Genomic DNA, 16069 nt, shown 5'->3' with positions numbered 1-16069 from the left:
AAATCCGCTCCCAGACACCAAGTGCAATGACTCCCATTCCTCCCTGCATCTCCCCTGGCTCACTCTCCACATTCGATCCCATCACAGAAGAAGAAGTCTCCAAGCTCCTCTTCTCGTCCGACTACATGCACCACAGACCCCATTCCCTCACACCTCCTCCAGTCTCTCTCTCCAGTCGTCACAACTCACCTAACTACAATTTTTAATCTTTCCCTTTCCTCTGGTATTTTTCTCTCTTCCTTCAAACACTCTATCATTACTCCATTACTAAAAAAAACCCGCCCTTGACCCATCCTGCACAAACAACTACAGACCGGTCTCCAATCTCCCCTTCATCTCAAAACTCCTGGAGCGCCTTGTCTACTCCCGCCTTACCCGTTACCTCTCCACTCATTCCCTCCTAGACCCTTCACAGTCCGGGTTCCGCCCCCTACATTCGACAGAAACTGCACTCATCAAGGTGACCAATGACCTTCTGACAGCAAAATGTAACGGTGACCACTCTCTGCTCATTTTCCTCGATCTTTCTGCAGCTTTTGACACGGTTGACCACCCGCTCCTACTCTCTAGGCTCCAGTCACTAGGCATTAAGGACACTGCTCTCTCCTGGTTCTCTTCCTATCTTTCTGAACGCTCCTTCAGTGTTCTGTTCTCCGGCTCCACTTCATCTCCTCTTCCTCTCACTGTCGGGGTACCTCAGGGTTCAGTCCTTGGCCCCCTTCTCTTCTCCCTCTACACGGCCCCAATTGGACAGACCATCAGCAGATTTGGCTTTCAGTACCATCTTTATGCTGATGACACACAAGTATACACATCATCCCCTGACCTTACCCCCGCTGTACTACAGAACGCCACTGACTGTCTGTCCGCAGTCTCTGACATCATGTCCGCTCTCTATCTGAAACTCAACCTCTCCAAAACTGAACTTCTTCTGCTTCCGCCTTCTACTAACCTCCCTAAATCTGACATTTCCCTCTCCGTGGGTGGCACCATAATAACACCCCGGCAGCAGGCACGCTGTCTGGGTGTTATGTTTGACTCCGATCTCTCCTTCACCTCCCACATACAATCTCTTGCCCGCTCGTGCCGCTTACACCTAAAGAACATCTCTAGAATCCGCCCTTTCCTCACCATGGAGACAACAAAAACTCTCACTGTCGCCCTAATCCACTCCCGTCTGGACTACTGTAACGCTCTACTAATTGGCCTCCCCCTCACGCGACTTTCCCCTCTCCAGTCTATCCTTAATGCAGCAGCCAGGGTCGTCCATCTGGCTAATCGTTACTCGGACGCGTCCGCTCTTCGCCAGTCGTTACACTGGCTGCCCATGCATTACAGGATACAATTCAAAGTACTTGCTCTCACCCACAAAGCTCTCCACAGTGCGGCACCCCCTTACATCTCCTCCCTCATTTCTGTCTATCGGCCTAGCCGAACACTACGCTCTACAAACGACGATCGACTAACCTCTGCACTAATCCGTACCTCCCACTCCCGACTCCAAGACTTCTCCCGTGCTGCGCCAATCCTCTGGAATGCTCAACCCCAAGATATTAGGACCATCCACAACTTGCATAGTTTTAGGCGCTCGCTCAAAACTAATTTGTTCAGAGCGGCCTATCACGTTCCCTAATCAAACTCATTTTATGTTTGTGTGTGTGTAGCCCATTCACTATCTCCATCTACCCCCCACCCCCTGAAGATGGCTGGACCATCATTGTAAATACATCATTGTAAATACACACCTGTGCTTTGTATCTCCCCACCTCATTGTAGATTGTAAGCTCTCACGAGCAGGGTCGTCTTATTTTGTCTTATTTTGCTTTATTACTGTATTGTTAACATTGTTACCTATGACTGTTGTGCTTGAAACTGTAAAGCGCTGCGGAATATGTTGGCGCTATATAAATAAAGATTATTATTATTATTATCCAAGTAAATGGACCAGCAGCGTTCACTGCTGGGTGGCTGGGAATGCCTCGGAACAAGCAGTGGAAAAGTGACACAATAGTGGTGCAGCAAAATGTGGGCAAAATGGCTCCCAAAAACCACATAAATCATACACTAAATAACAAATATGCAAGGTATAATGAAAAGGACACAAGTCTCGATTAGTTTTTAAGCTTCTTTTATTTACTTCTAGTAAGCATTCCAACAAGAAAGTACAGGAGAAAATATTTCACGGATATTTGCATGGATACAAGGCAAATACTTGCTGCATAGAATAGACTTAAAATCTGGTATCACCAGTGAGTCCTGTGAGAAGATTCAAAGCAAATTTGTGGACTATGCTTGAAAAAGGGGCCTGTCCCCGAAACACTGTAACAGGTACGTAGCTGCACACCCATTCCCTATCCATGAAAAGCTAGTTGTATCTAGAGCGGGTGCAGCGCACTCCACGGATTTGCTTTGGATCCTCTCTTTCATTATACCTTGCATTGGCGGGTTTTTTAGTATATTGGAGTACCTCTATGCAGGGAAAATAAGAAGGGTATTTAAGGGGTTGTCCAAAACAGTCAGTCTAACCACTTTTCTAGTGTACTTCAATTAAAAATTCCCCACAGTTCCTTCTTTATAATTACTTTCTGTCTGTGTTTTCTTTCTTACTTCTGATGACCGTTTGAGTTTCCCTGTATGTACTTGGGATTCCTCAGTGGCGCTGCGGTCACTTAACACAATTTCTGTCGCTGCTGTCCTCTGATGATGTTTTGTTTCAGTAGTGGTGATGGAGACGTGACTGCTGCTTCTCTCATGTCACCCTGCGTCTGTTCCTGTTCCCCCAATCATTGAACCAAGTTGTCGACTTCTGTCACCACTATAAAACGAAGAGTCATCATGAGGCGACATAGCTATCAGTCACTCTGCTTTTATCACTTTTTCCTGGTGACGTCTCGTTTCAGTGAACAAGGTAGCTGGGCAGTAACTGTGTTGACTGAAAATGCAGGTTGGGCATGAGAGAAGCTACGGTCACTTCACTACTACTGAAACAGGACGTCATTAGGGAAAGTGACCTCATCGCCTCTTCTGATGTTTCTTCAGGGCGAAAAATGAAGTAATGGGAGTTCCTAGTTTGGAGCAGCTCGTTTGTATGCTAAATATACGTTGTAGCCACTTCTTTCTCTGAATCAGTGGGTTCCGCAGGTCGGTCCCCCACCAATCATAAAATGATGACACCCTTAATTCAGAGATTGAACACGTTCACTTACAGTGACCAGAAGAGCTAATCCCCCATCTAAGTAGTCTGCTGGGGTAGGGAAGAAGATGGCCATACACCAGACCAAGAGGGTATGAAGAATATAATTAACAGTGATCCTCTTTGTATAGTAGAGAGGTACAGACATACATGCAGCTTTATGCATAATCTAAGACCATTTAGCTGTAGAGTAAGATGGCAGTGCTCTTCATGTATTCTGATTATGTCCCTTGAGTTCATACTTTCATATTGTTTTTTTTGTACAATTTGTATTTTAGCCTTCCTTGAAATTTGGTTGGAGGAACAATCTTCAACAACTGTCAGTTCCCCTAATGAATAGTATTAGGAGTGAACTGGAAATGGCAACCACTTGTGTTCTCCAGAGTGGTCAGGCACAACGTTCTGAAACAGGAAGGTCCCAAATGGACCTTGTACACATTTCCAAGAATTATGAGTACTATGGAACCATCTCAGAAAACCAAAAGCCCAAAAAAGTTGCTAAGGTAAGATTTGGAACACATCTACAAGTTGGAACATATCTACAAGCATTATTAGTAAACCCCACATGAATTGATTTTCTCTTTTGGGCTGCTTCATGTGGTAAAAACTACACAATCTATTCATAACTTGTCAATTCCCAACTCCTAAAATGCTCCTCTCAAAATCAGGATAGCACAGCCATCCTAGTATGAAACTTCCAAGTAGGTACACTAGCCTCATCAGGTCTAAAAGATCTATTTAATTTAATAGTGTATACAGCATCGTGAAATCTGGGGACACATCTGTTTTGAAGTAATTGTAACTGATTTTTTGTAGTCATTGTCTTTTGTGACTTGATAGTAGCCATGATTGTAGCTTAAATATGGTAATGACTAAATCAATAATTTTATCCCCAGTTTTGCTTCGACATCATGGAAGAATATGACAAGCTGTTCCTGCTGGCTTTGGCATGCATGTCTGATTCACTACATGAAATAAGGAGTCACTTTGTGGATGCGTTTATCAAAACGGCAACTTCAGTCCTTACCAGACTGGAAGAATGGAGTTCACGAGTGCCAGATAGCGCTCCTGTCAGCACTGCCCTTATTGTCCTGTCTTCTGCCATCCACGTCTTATATCATGCATCACACTATAATGAGCAGATGAGTAAGAGGTAAAGGTGACTTTTTCTTACACTGTGTTCATATTACCTCTAAAGGGATGAAAGGTTCATAGCTTTTACTGTACTATTTTGATGAAAAAAACCACAGAAATTTGCACATATCATTCAACTGACATGCACCAGTTTAAGGATCAAAAATTCCTTTTGGTAGATGATTTGTTAAAGTTACACGCATAGGACTTTTCTTATGAGTTAAAAACACACAAAATGTCTGTAATTTTTTTTAAACCAATGGAAAGCACCACTTTTCATCATAGGATATTCCTTGTTTTGCACCTTAGCCCCATTCATTCATTCCCTTACAAAAGAGATGACAGGCATAGTCCAAGACACTATAAGATGCCCCCATTACTAATCCCATAATCCTATTGTATAAAAACACACACACACACAAAATAAAGTCTTTTAATTGAAAAGATAACAGACTTTTTTTTAACAAATGTTTATTTAACCATAATTACTGCATCATCTATTCCAGTAACACCATTTTCCCTTGCAAGAGAATTAAAATAACAAACAACAATATTTTTCACCTTTTCGACGATTTTTCCCACAACGGGTCTAGCTCTATTACATCTAGTTGGCAGGCTGCATAGTTGCATAATGCGACCATACAGCCTGTCATCCAGCAGAGACACTGAGCAGCGTCTGATACCGCTGCTCAGTGTCTCGCGGTGAACTTCCTAGACACGTTTTAGTGTGAATCTACATGGGAAAAGTGATCTGTGATGAGTCATGCTCATCAGTGCTACACTATCCTTGGCCAGTGTATTAAAACCGTGGAGTATTCAGAGTAATGGGATAAAATAAAAACACCCAGCGAAATGTTATTTTTCTGCAAAAAGAACAAAGGAGGAGATCAGGAATTGTTCTAGAACACATAGTTATTATAATTAGTGATGAATTAGTGTACTCGTTGCTTGGGTTTTACTGAGCACGCTCGGGTGGTCTCCGAGTATCTGTGACTACTCGGAGATTTAGTTTTCCTTGCCACAGCTGCATGATTTGCGGCTACTAGACAGCTTGATTACATGTGGGGATTTCCGAGAAACCAGGCAACCCCACATGTACTCAGGCTGGCTAGTAGCTGTAAATCATTCTGCTGCAGCAGTCACAAATACTCGGAGACCGCCCGAGCAATGAGTATACTCGCTCATCACTATTAAAGAAGAATAAAGATAAAGGTTTGGAATAGCCAAGTCCAATACAAATGTCTTGGAAGGACAAAGAGTGGGCAGTTTATAGGAGAATACCCACCAATATAACATAGTTAAAGCTTTTTTATAGGGACGAATAGGTTTCTGATGTGCAGATGACTTATTTAGCAGAAAAGTTTAGATGCAGTTTTTGCTGCACAAGGAGGTCACATCAGATAATGAAAGCATTGCTAGGGAATCCTCACATGTAATCAAGCTGGCTAGTAGCTGTAAATCATTCAGCTGAGGCGATGAAAACTTATTCTCCGAACACTAACAAATACTCGGAGACCACCCGAGCATGCTCTGGAAAACCCGAGCAACGAGTATACTCGCTCATCACTAATTATAATCTAAGGTGATTTTCACATGTCTGTGTTTTTTCGCTGACTGTGTGTCTGTGCAAATATCACTTAGATTTGTCTATTTTTTTTCCAGCAGCACAGATTAAAAATGCCAATACAAGTCTGAGTCCATAAAAACACGTACAGCACACGAATGGAGTCAGTATACAGTTTGTGTGCTGTCCGTAATTAACATTGTAATTGATAGTATAGAAGATTTGTAATTTATTCATTGTATTCCATACATGAAAGTCCCAGATAAAACACTGGTGACACATGAATCCAAAACAGTGATTATCCCACTACCAGTTTTCTATGTATGTGAAAAACATTAAAAGAATAACAGACACCATGAGTGAATTAACACCGTTGGATGGGGAAGGTTTTTTGGCACATCATGGATCCTCTGAGGACGGGTTCATATTGTGTTTGAGCCATATACTAGTGTCTTTTGTCTGAAGCCCTTAAAACAGAGACTTGGATGGCTCCTCCGGTGGGGCCATTCACTATAGTGGGGCAGTCTGAGTCACTGTGTCCTTCTGTCCTCCGTACTGACAGGGTCCATTTTTTAGGTGGGCATAAAAGAGTAGTCTGGCCCTCTCTTTTCTATGAACACGCTATAGGCTTCATCAACAGTTCTTCTATCACTTCACGCAACCAAAATCAGTATGCATCAAATATGTGTTATCTTCTAAAGAGGGATGTAGTTTTTCCATGTATCTTAGGGATCAAGTATGGGAATCTTTCCAAATCTGTCAACTCTGGAGAGCGTCCACATAAAACAGCTGGTCCAGTTACTTCAGTCTCGGATATAAAATTGATTGTTATCTCATACGATACAAAAAAATAAGAAATCCACTGATCAGGCAGACTTTTATTTTGCTAAATGTTTACACTGGTATGGCGAGCATGTTGCCTGACGTTATGACCATGTTCTTCACAGCTATTTCATGTATCCATTCTGATCATCATCTCTTTTTCCATAGACCCTTGTTTCTAGCAGTGATAAAGCGATATCAGGATTTTATCAGCGATCTCCAGATTCACGTAACAAGTTACTGTGTGAATGTTTGTGCTACGAGCCTTTTCATGGATGCGGAGAGTCACCACTGGGAAGACAACAAAGCTTTTTATGAGGTGCGAGTGTGACGACAACGTCCCGTGATTGATTCTGTTACATTTCATTGGCCATGTTCGAGGGAATTCAGACCATTAGCTCTCCTGCTGGCCCGCCACGCGCAAGAGACACATTTATTCTATAGACAGATACTTGTATCCTGACTCTGTAGGAATAATACCAACATTATATTATTGTAAAAGCTTAAGGAAAAATAGATGGTCAGCACTAGTTTTCCACTTTTTTTTTTTAGCGCAGTTTGAATACACATTTGTACTTTATTTAGTATTCCCTCAAGTATGTGCATAATGCCAGTATTAGATGCCCCGATACACAGGATCTAAATCCACATAGTTTGCATTGTAAGTGGCTTCCAAAAACAAGTCTTCCTTTAAAGAGGACTTCTCACTTATCATAAATGTCTTTTTTTTTGCCTCGACTAAATACTAGAATCTAGTTAAAATCTTGTATGTTTAAAAAGGGGACAACAGCTGTTTTCCTGAATTTGACATTTTGATCTTTCTTTGTTCCTAAATCTAGATTTATTAGCCAAAAGGGGCAGGAACCTCAACTCCTCTCTGTCCATGTCCTTTTGGCCTCATTACTGCTGCTCGGATGGTCCACGCTGATCTCTGCTTACATGCGCACATGACCGCTGCAGCCCATCATTGTCATTAGTGGTCTGTTTCCTCTGTAAGGTTGAGAGTTAGTTATATAAGATCCATAGTCTCCCAATGTAGACTTTTTCATGGCTTGTGTTTTCTTACAAGTCATCAGTTGGAGTGACCACTTCTGCCATTTGAGCTTCCCTCCGGACATATTGTTTTTTATTCTTCAGCAGCCAGTGTAGTGTTGTGGACCGTAGGACATTAACACACAGTTTTGCTTTTGGACAGGTGAAAAAATGGTTTGGCATCCGAGTAATCACCTGGCTGGTGGAATCTTTTTCATACAAAGACACTGCTTTTCATACATTCCCAAAAGATAATGTTCTACTAGGTCCCTTCCTATAATTATTGTAGCATTGCACTTGTCAAATGGATAAATAATGGTCTGTGTAAAGATAATATTTTGGAGGTTTATATGATAAATCCCAGATGTTACTTTCTTGGTGTAGAAGCAAAGTAAAACCTCACATCTGTTTATGCTGTACTAGCTTACAACAAGAGCAGATGTTAATGAGGAGAAAGTGGTTAAGAATAACAAAAAGGTCAGAAGAAGTGAATGAGTGTAGACAAGTGATCATGATAAAACAGCACGGCTGTCTAGGCTATGTACTTGTTGTCACACGATAGAACATATCTATTAGTGGTACCATAGTTCATAATATCTTCAACTCAGGGAAGCATAGTTTAAATCATGATTTTCAAAAGTGTAAAAAGTCTCAACCTTGGCCGTGGACTACAGTAGTGGCCGTACTGTACAAATATTCCGCAGTCCACCATTAATTCATGATCATGCACTGCTGCTTAATCCTACAACAGATATTTACATGCAGTTACTCACCGTGTCTAAACTTGGGATATTGATGAGTCCTAGCCTTAGAACTGGTTATCAGATCACTTGGAGTCCAAAACCCGCCGTCCCCATCTTGTATTCTGTCCATCTTCTCTGCCACAATTGGGATTTTATGGGATTCGTATATTTATGACCTAAGTACAGGATAGGGCAGCAATGTAAGATCTGTTGGAGCCGGACACGTGTCACCCCTACTAATCAACTGATACCTTCTTTAGCAGTAGCTGGAGGTAAGCAAAATGTGGAGCTTAATACTGCAGCAAAACGCTGCCGAGTACTGTAGTTCTTCTCCTATTTAAGTGAATGTGAGACAAACGGCAGATTCAGCAGCAGCCTCTGACCAATGTATGGAGTTGTGGTGTTCCTCTCCATTTTGTTAAGGCTCACCAGGTTAGGTAGACTCACTAAACCCCAGTTCCAGGTGGGAACACAAACCCAAGGCATTGGTGCAACTGGCAGAATAAACTCACATGGAGCGAGGACACGGAACACCCTGGAATCTTGGGAGCAGCAGGGCGGATGAAGTGTAGTTAGCAGAAATAGAATCGAGTTTAGAACGGTGTGGTCAAGAGGTGAAGTACACACAACTAGAGTCTTCAATCACAATCCAAAGAACCACGTGTGTCTTAATGAGCCTTAAATAGGATCATGGGGATGATATCTCTAAGCCAACCTGAAAAACACGATGTGGAGCACGACAGAGGGCAGCGGACTGAGGTGAAGGGAGCGAAGCCCTATATACCTGAGACATGAGTATAACACATTTCTTACATGAAACCGCTGCCAGGGCAGAGATCAGCTGATCGGTGTGGACTGGGTGTAGGTAATCAGTGTGCGTTTACACTGCTTGTTCCCGTTAATCCTGAATCAACACAGGCTGCCAATCACAAAAAACAAGCAAACATCAGGTGAATTGATTTTTAAGCATGCTTAAAAATCAACGTTCTCGGTGGCACGTCATCCTGTGTAGATATGTTGCTGAGAGCAATGATATTCTGTTTGTATAGAAAAATTGTATTAAAGGGGTTGTCCACTACTAGGACAACTCCTTTTAATCTAAATATTTGGCCCCGATAAAACATAAAAGCTTATACTCGCCTCCCATATTTGCTCCATTCCGGCAGGGTGTCGGCACTCGCAGTCCCGGGGCTCTCATGCGGTTGTTATGACATGGGAGCCCGGCACTCAATCAGCGCTGTCATCACTGTCCCCTCATTCCTATGGATTGAACATGAAAAGGAAGTCAGAGATCAGCTGCAGCCCTGGCTTCCTCTTCATGTTCGTACGAAGGCGGAGACAGTGACGCCAGCACTGACTGGGCATCGGGTTCATGTCGTAACAACCTCACAGGAGCCCCCGAGGCTGCGAGTGCCAATACCACAGTAATGGTGCCAGCCCGGAAGGTGAGAATAGGCTTTTTTATTTTATTGGGGCCAAACATTTAGATCAAGAAGGGGTTGTCCTAGTAGTGGACAACCCCTTTAAGGATTATTCTGTGCACATGGCTGTACGCTCAGCCTGTCTAAATAGGCTATTTAGTGGCAGTTGATCAGCTTCCATGTATCTTATCAATGGGTATTTTCCAGACGCAGATTGGCCATTTTTAAAGCAGAATAAGTCGTGGACAACCCATTTAGTACTAGGTTCATATTTCTATGTAGATAAAAAGCGATGCTCTAAAGTGCTATATGGAATCAAATAATATACAGCAAACCGACATGAAGATATGTGGTCCCACTCCAGTCTGGGGTGTGACACCTCTTCGTCTGTCTGTGGACCATTCAAATTCATCTGTGATTAGATCCGGAGGTGCCAGTTCAAAGAATCCTGCTCCATTTCTGTTTTATGTTTTTCTTTGATGGAGCATTGAAGATATCGGCAGTGCCAAATCAGTCATGTGACACCTGAATAGCTGCCGGTGCACCCATTTGATTTTCATGGGGTTTGTCACATTTCCACCGTTGTGCTTGTCATGTTAGCTAACCAAATAGCGGAGCATGCTCCTTCTTCTAGCATACATGACCGTCTGTGACCACATTGTTTTGGTATAGCTAAGTGAAGTTGTTGACCCGAAGTGTGGCACTGTTATAAAGGTATGGCAAAATTTGGCTGTATTCTTCAGTGCGCTGAATACCACGTGGTGGTAAGCTGTAGATCTATTTTTTTTTTAGAATAACAGATCATTAGATATAATCATGTGTGTGTGTATATATAAAGGAAACACACAAGACAAATTCATGGTCACATGTGTAATTAATGAGATGCAAGACTGACTTTAGACGGTCAGACAGGACCTGGAAGCCACATGTTTGATAATGAATGCAGGTCACTGTGACCTGACATAATGTAACCGAACAAATTTCATAAGCAGTCTGAGATGGATAAATTGTAAGGAAATAACTACCTCAGTAATAGGCTTTGCATGTTTGATCATGAGCTGCAGAGTAAACCTGGAGCTGAATAAAATCTATATTGATGAATCTCTGTTCGTATTAGAATGCATTATTCTCAGTATAATAGCATGGGCTGATTTTATTTAAGAAGTCCCGGAAATTACACTAATCTTCTGATCTGGTCAGGAAGAAATGAGGTCATCTTAATCTATTAGAACATCTGCCAATTCCTCATAAAGTCATAAAAATCCGTTTTAGTGCATGTAATAGGTGAAACGTCTTGACACATCTTAAAGATGTTCCATGGCCTATGCTCTCACATGAATACATATTTATGTGAGTGGAGTTGTGTGGTTAATTTTATTCCTCTGCCCTTTCATAATACACTGGAAGAAGTTCATAAAAGTCCATTAGTAATGCTAATGAATCTACACAAATGTAGTTGCCTGAACAACTCCAATAATGTTTCTGTTAAAATGGCATCATCGGGTCATGCCTAACAGTTGTGCACCGTTATCTTGTTAGCTTTTTCTTTTATGAGGTCCAGATCTGGAAGATAAGAACAACTTCCATAACCAGGAGTTTAATAAATCTTGGACAATAAAATTAGGATAGAGCTGAGAGTGCACAATGAAGCAAGAATATATTACTGGAAGAGTAACACAGACAAGGTTGATGTTTAAAAAAGGACTTGTCTCCATGTTTCTCCAATGAAATACTGTATTGTCCAGAAGAAAGAGGACTGTCTCTAATGCCACCTGTTGGAGATGGCGACCCTTTAATTTAATAGCCAACAATTTAACAGGCCTTGAAACACCATTTAAAAGTGTTGGATACTGAATTTTACCTTAAAGTGGTTCTCCAAGAATGTAATAAAATGGCTCATATCGTGTAATTCAAATGACAGCCCTTCCTAGTTGTGTCGAGACAGGTTGCAATCTGGAGAAACAAAACTCTCGAGACCTGTGCCTCAACTGACAGAAAACCAGTATCATAAGCACACATAACTCCGTAAGTTAAGGAGAAGGGCTGTGACATCAGAAAGAATAAATATTCTCCTTGGCTGACTAAGCACAAAGAATTTCTTCTCCAGCCTCAGTCCTCTGTTTGTAGCCAACCAAGAAGATTATTTTTTTTTTTCTCCTGTTTTAGCCCTTCTCTGGCAACATATCTGTATGTGTGCTTACAATCCAGCTCCTCTGTCAGTTGATACAGGTCCTGGGAGCTGTGTTTTTTTTTCAGACTGCAGCCTGTCCTGAAACATGACTTTGATGAGAGACATCTTATTCACATTCTTGGAGAATCTCTTTAAAAACAAAAGAAGTGTAAATTAAGACATATGCCTTACTCCCCTAAATAAAAATAAGTATTTGATACACTGCAAGTTTCCCCATCTACAAAGAATGGAGTTAAAAAAATCCAGAAAATCATACTGTTATGATTTTTACATAATTCATTTGCATTTTATTGCATGGGATATTTTATTGCATTCCGTGCCCATGGGAGTGGAATGCGGTGAATATTCATTACTCTTAAGTATAGCAGCACACGTGACTGCCGACAGCTGCAGGAATGCTCCAGCTGACACTGTGCGCCTTGCATACCAGGATAGGGATAAGGGGGCCACGCATACCAGGATAGGGATGAGGGCGCCATGCATACCAACCATTGGTTTTACCATTTCCTGTACTAGAAAACGGGAAAAAAATTCCAAGTGCAGTGAAATTGCATAAAAATGTGCAATCCCTCACTTGTTTTTTGTTTGGCTGTTTTTTACTAGGTTCTTTAAATGCTAAAATTGATCTGCCATTATGATTCTCCAGGTCATTGAGTTCATAGACACCAAACATGTCTAGGTTCTTTTTTTATCTAAGTGGTGAAAAAAATTCCAAACTTTGTGTAAAATGAAAAAAAAAAATTGTGCCATTTTCCAATACCTATATCGTTTCCATTTTTTTTATCTCGAGTTGTGTGAGGCCTTTTTTTTGTGCCGAGCTGATGTTTATAATAATACCACTTTGGTGCAGATACAATCTTTTGATCGCCCATTATCACATTTTAATGCAATGTCGTGGCGACCAAAAAATTGTAATTCTGGCGTTTTTACTTTTTTTTTTCTCACCACGCCATTTAGAGTTCAGGTTAATCCTTTTTTTTTTATTGATAGTTTGGGCGATTCTGAATGCGGCGATACCAAATATGTGTGTATTTGATTTTTATTTTTAATTGGGCGAAAGGGGGGTGATTTGAACTTTATTTTTTAGTTTTTTTCTACATTTTTAGAAACATTTTTTTTTACTTTTGGCATGCTGCCATGACCCGATCGTCTCTGCTACATTCAGCCGATGATCAGATCGCCTATATATAGCTGAATTACTCACTTGCAATGAGCGCCTACCACTGGGCGGTGCTCACAGATAGCCAGCAGTGACAATCGTTGAGGTCTCTGGTTGTCATGCAAATCCACCGGTGACCCGCGATCACGTGACGGGGTCATCGGTGGGCGGATTTCCGGCGAGATGGCCAGAAGCGCTTGTTGAATGCCGCTGTCCGAGTTTGATAGCGGCATTTAATGGGTTAAAAGCCACGGGTGGATTGCAATTCCACTTGCCGATTTTTTGGCCACATGTCAGCTGTTCAAAACAGCTGACATGTCCTGGGAAAGATGTGGGCTCACCGCCGGAGCCCACATCAAAGGGAGGGAGTCCGACTTGGGCGTACTATTATGCCCAATGTTGGAAAGGGGTTAAGGTGAATCCGACAGGTGACATATGCTGCCCAATCCAGGGACAACATGTATCAGGCACTGGCTGTATGAACTCAGACAGGTATTTTTGACTCTGAAACTCTGCGGTATTTCAGAGCAAAACATACGTTAATATCCCCAAGGGTCGACCCGCGTTGGAAACTAGTCAGACAGTTGGATTCCCGGTTTCTTCTCCTGCCCACTGTCCTGGATTGACAGGTCCCTAGATCAGTACACAACCAGGTTCTTAAGATCCAAATGTGGCTTTTATGCTTTACTTGCGGCTCAGCGCAAACTGTTACATTTCAAAGTACCAGAGTTTGAGGACTTCTGCCCTGGGTACATCTTTATTTACTTATTATGCATTGCTGATGTAGCACTATGATATTCCCTAGCAATGTCCCCAATGGGGGTCACAATCTAAATTACATATCAGTAGTGCTGGAGGGTGAGAGGAAAACCGAGAACCCAGAAGAAACCCGAGGACCCTGAGGAAACCCACGAAAATACGGGGAGAACATACAAACTCCTTGCAGATATTGTCCTTGGTAGAATTTGAAAACAGGATTACAGCGCTGCTAACCATCAGTGCAAACCACTGAGCCACCACGCTACCCTATCTTACCCATGAGGCCCCACTCCTGGCCTTTTCCTGCATTACTGAATCAATGGCATAGCACTGCTGTCTGATTATTTTTTTCACATAAATAAGTGATATAACACAAATTGTTTCATTACTAAAAAATGAATAATAAAATAAGAATTTATTTTGTGGAACACTTCTCTGAACTGATGGTTATGGTTTGGATGTCAGCACCACTTTTCATGTTATTTCCCCTGATTTTAATGTGTTGAATATAGATTGACTTGTTTTTATTCTAATATTTACAATCATTTTATATTTATGAAGGGGGAACGGTGTTCATTTTCCATCCAAATGTGGCATTACTTCTGTAGTGGACTCCGCCATGATCTCTGGACCAATGTCCCACCATTTCATGGACACAAGATTTTTTCAGAAGTTTTGGAAGAAACGTTAGCTTTGTTGACCTTCAGATATGCCCAGGTTCATCCTAACTACAAGCGGGCATCACAGATACGGTAAAATCACTTATTACCACATGCTAAAATTATTATCTTGATAGAAACGATATATAGTCAGTATGTTTAAAAGGAATATCCACCTCTGCTAAAAGCATCTAATATGATAATCAGATATTCTAAATTAAAAATCTATTGTTCTCCATGTAATGCTCCCATGCAGACCTATGTTTCTCCGATGTAACATACATTCCTCAACATTAAAATTGCAGCTCCAAGTAGGAAGACTCATGGAATTATGGAAATCGCATCAATTACTGTGAATGATAAAAAAAAATGGCAAGAACATTTTCAATAAATCTTGATGTATTCAGTATCACGTATGAACACCATGCTCGGAAATGCACGCACTTAATCTATTATTATTGATAGCAGCCAACACATGTATCAATTGTTGTCTGAGTAATTTCTAACAATTAGGATTGCACTTGGTCACATAAATCATCAAGATCCGCTGCTTGAGCTTTCTTTGCCTTTGCCATTCAATGACATTCCAGATGTGACCGATTGGAGACAAGTCCATAGATGCTGCAGGCCATTATAGCATGACTAGGCCATGCAGGCTGCTGACAGTATCATGAGGCCCATGCAGCTTGGTGTTGTCTTTTTTGAATAGCGGCTCTCAGAACACTTTGGAGAATGGCAAATTTGCTGCTTCCACCACAAAATCCAGGTAACGCTAAGTTGTTAGTATATCTAGAATGAAGACTAAAGGGGGCACCTACCGTACGTTATGACACCTCCACTCAGTAATCTTTGGAGTGTGACTGGTATCACGTTGACTCATAAGAGCCTCTTCATGGTGGTACCCATGTGATCTTTGGACCAATCTTCAGCTATCATTACAAAAGGCGTGATTCCTTGAGAAGATAGACATCCATTCCAATCTCCATTGCTGTCTCGTTCTACACCATGATAGTGTTTGACAGCGGTGACATAAGGTCAGTGGAACACCTGTGGCTGGATGTTTGGCTTGTGGCCAAATGTGATGCATACGCTTACTGATGGTTTTTGTAGACACTGCTTAGAGCCTTTTGTATGTTAAATGGTGTTCTGTTTGCAGTATAGAACAGATATATTATGGAACTAGTAGAACGGCCATTTCTTCAAAGTCCCTATGAGCCAATTTTTCATCATGATAACTCCAAGCCGCATGTTGCTCATGCTATTATGAGTAGCCTGTGTTGGCTAAATGTGCTGCCATGGCCTGCAGCATCTCCAGATTTACGTCTCATCTAGACAAGCAATGTCATTGGTCGGTAATAGCAAATGAAGCTGCTAACAGCGAATATTTAGGAT

The 16069-nt window shown here is 41.6% G+C and overlaps 1 protein-coding gene across 4 annotated transcripts in view; it reads left to right on the top strand.

Moving 5' to 3' along the window:
* Nucleotides 1-16069, top strand: part of KIAA0825 (KIAA0825 ortholog) — a 565784-nt gene that overhangs the window by 100139 nt on the left and 449576 nt on the right. For all 4 annotated transcript variants that reach the window (XM_077289188.1, XM_077289179.1, XM_077289208.1 and 1 more), the window contains exons 7-10: nucleotides 3472-3696; nucleotides 4090-4346; nucleotides 6882-7032; nucleotides 14580-14770. In XM_077289188.1, coding sequence (XP_077145303.1) covers nucleotides 3472-3696; nucleotides 4090-4346; nucleotides 6882-7032; nucleotides 14580-14770 — 824 coding nt within the window. The remainder of the gene's footprint in view (nucleotides 1-3471; nucleotides 3697-4089; nucleotides 4347-6881; nucleotides 7033-14579; nucleotides 14771-16069) is intronic.

This window comes from Ranitomeya variabilis, chromosome 1, assembly GCF_051348905.1.
Source record: "Ranitomeya variabilis isolate aRanVar5 chromosome 1, aRanVar5.hap1, whole genome shotgun sequence".
NCBI lineage: Eukaryota > Metazoa > Chordata > Amphibia > Anura > Dendrobatidae > Ranitomeya > Ranitomeya variabilis.
This window is presented reverse-complemented; position numbering and strand designations above follow the sequence as displayed.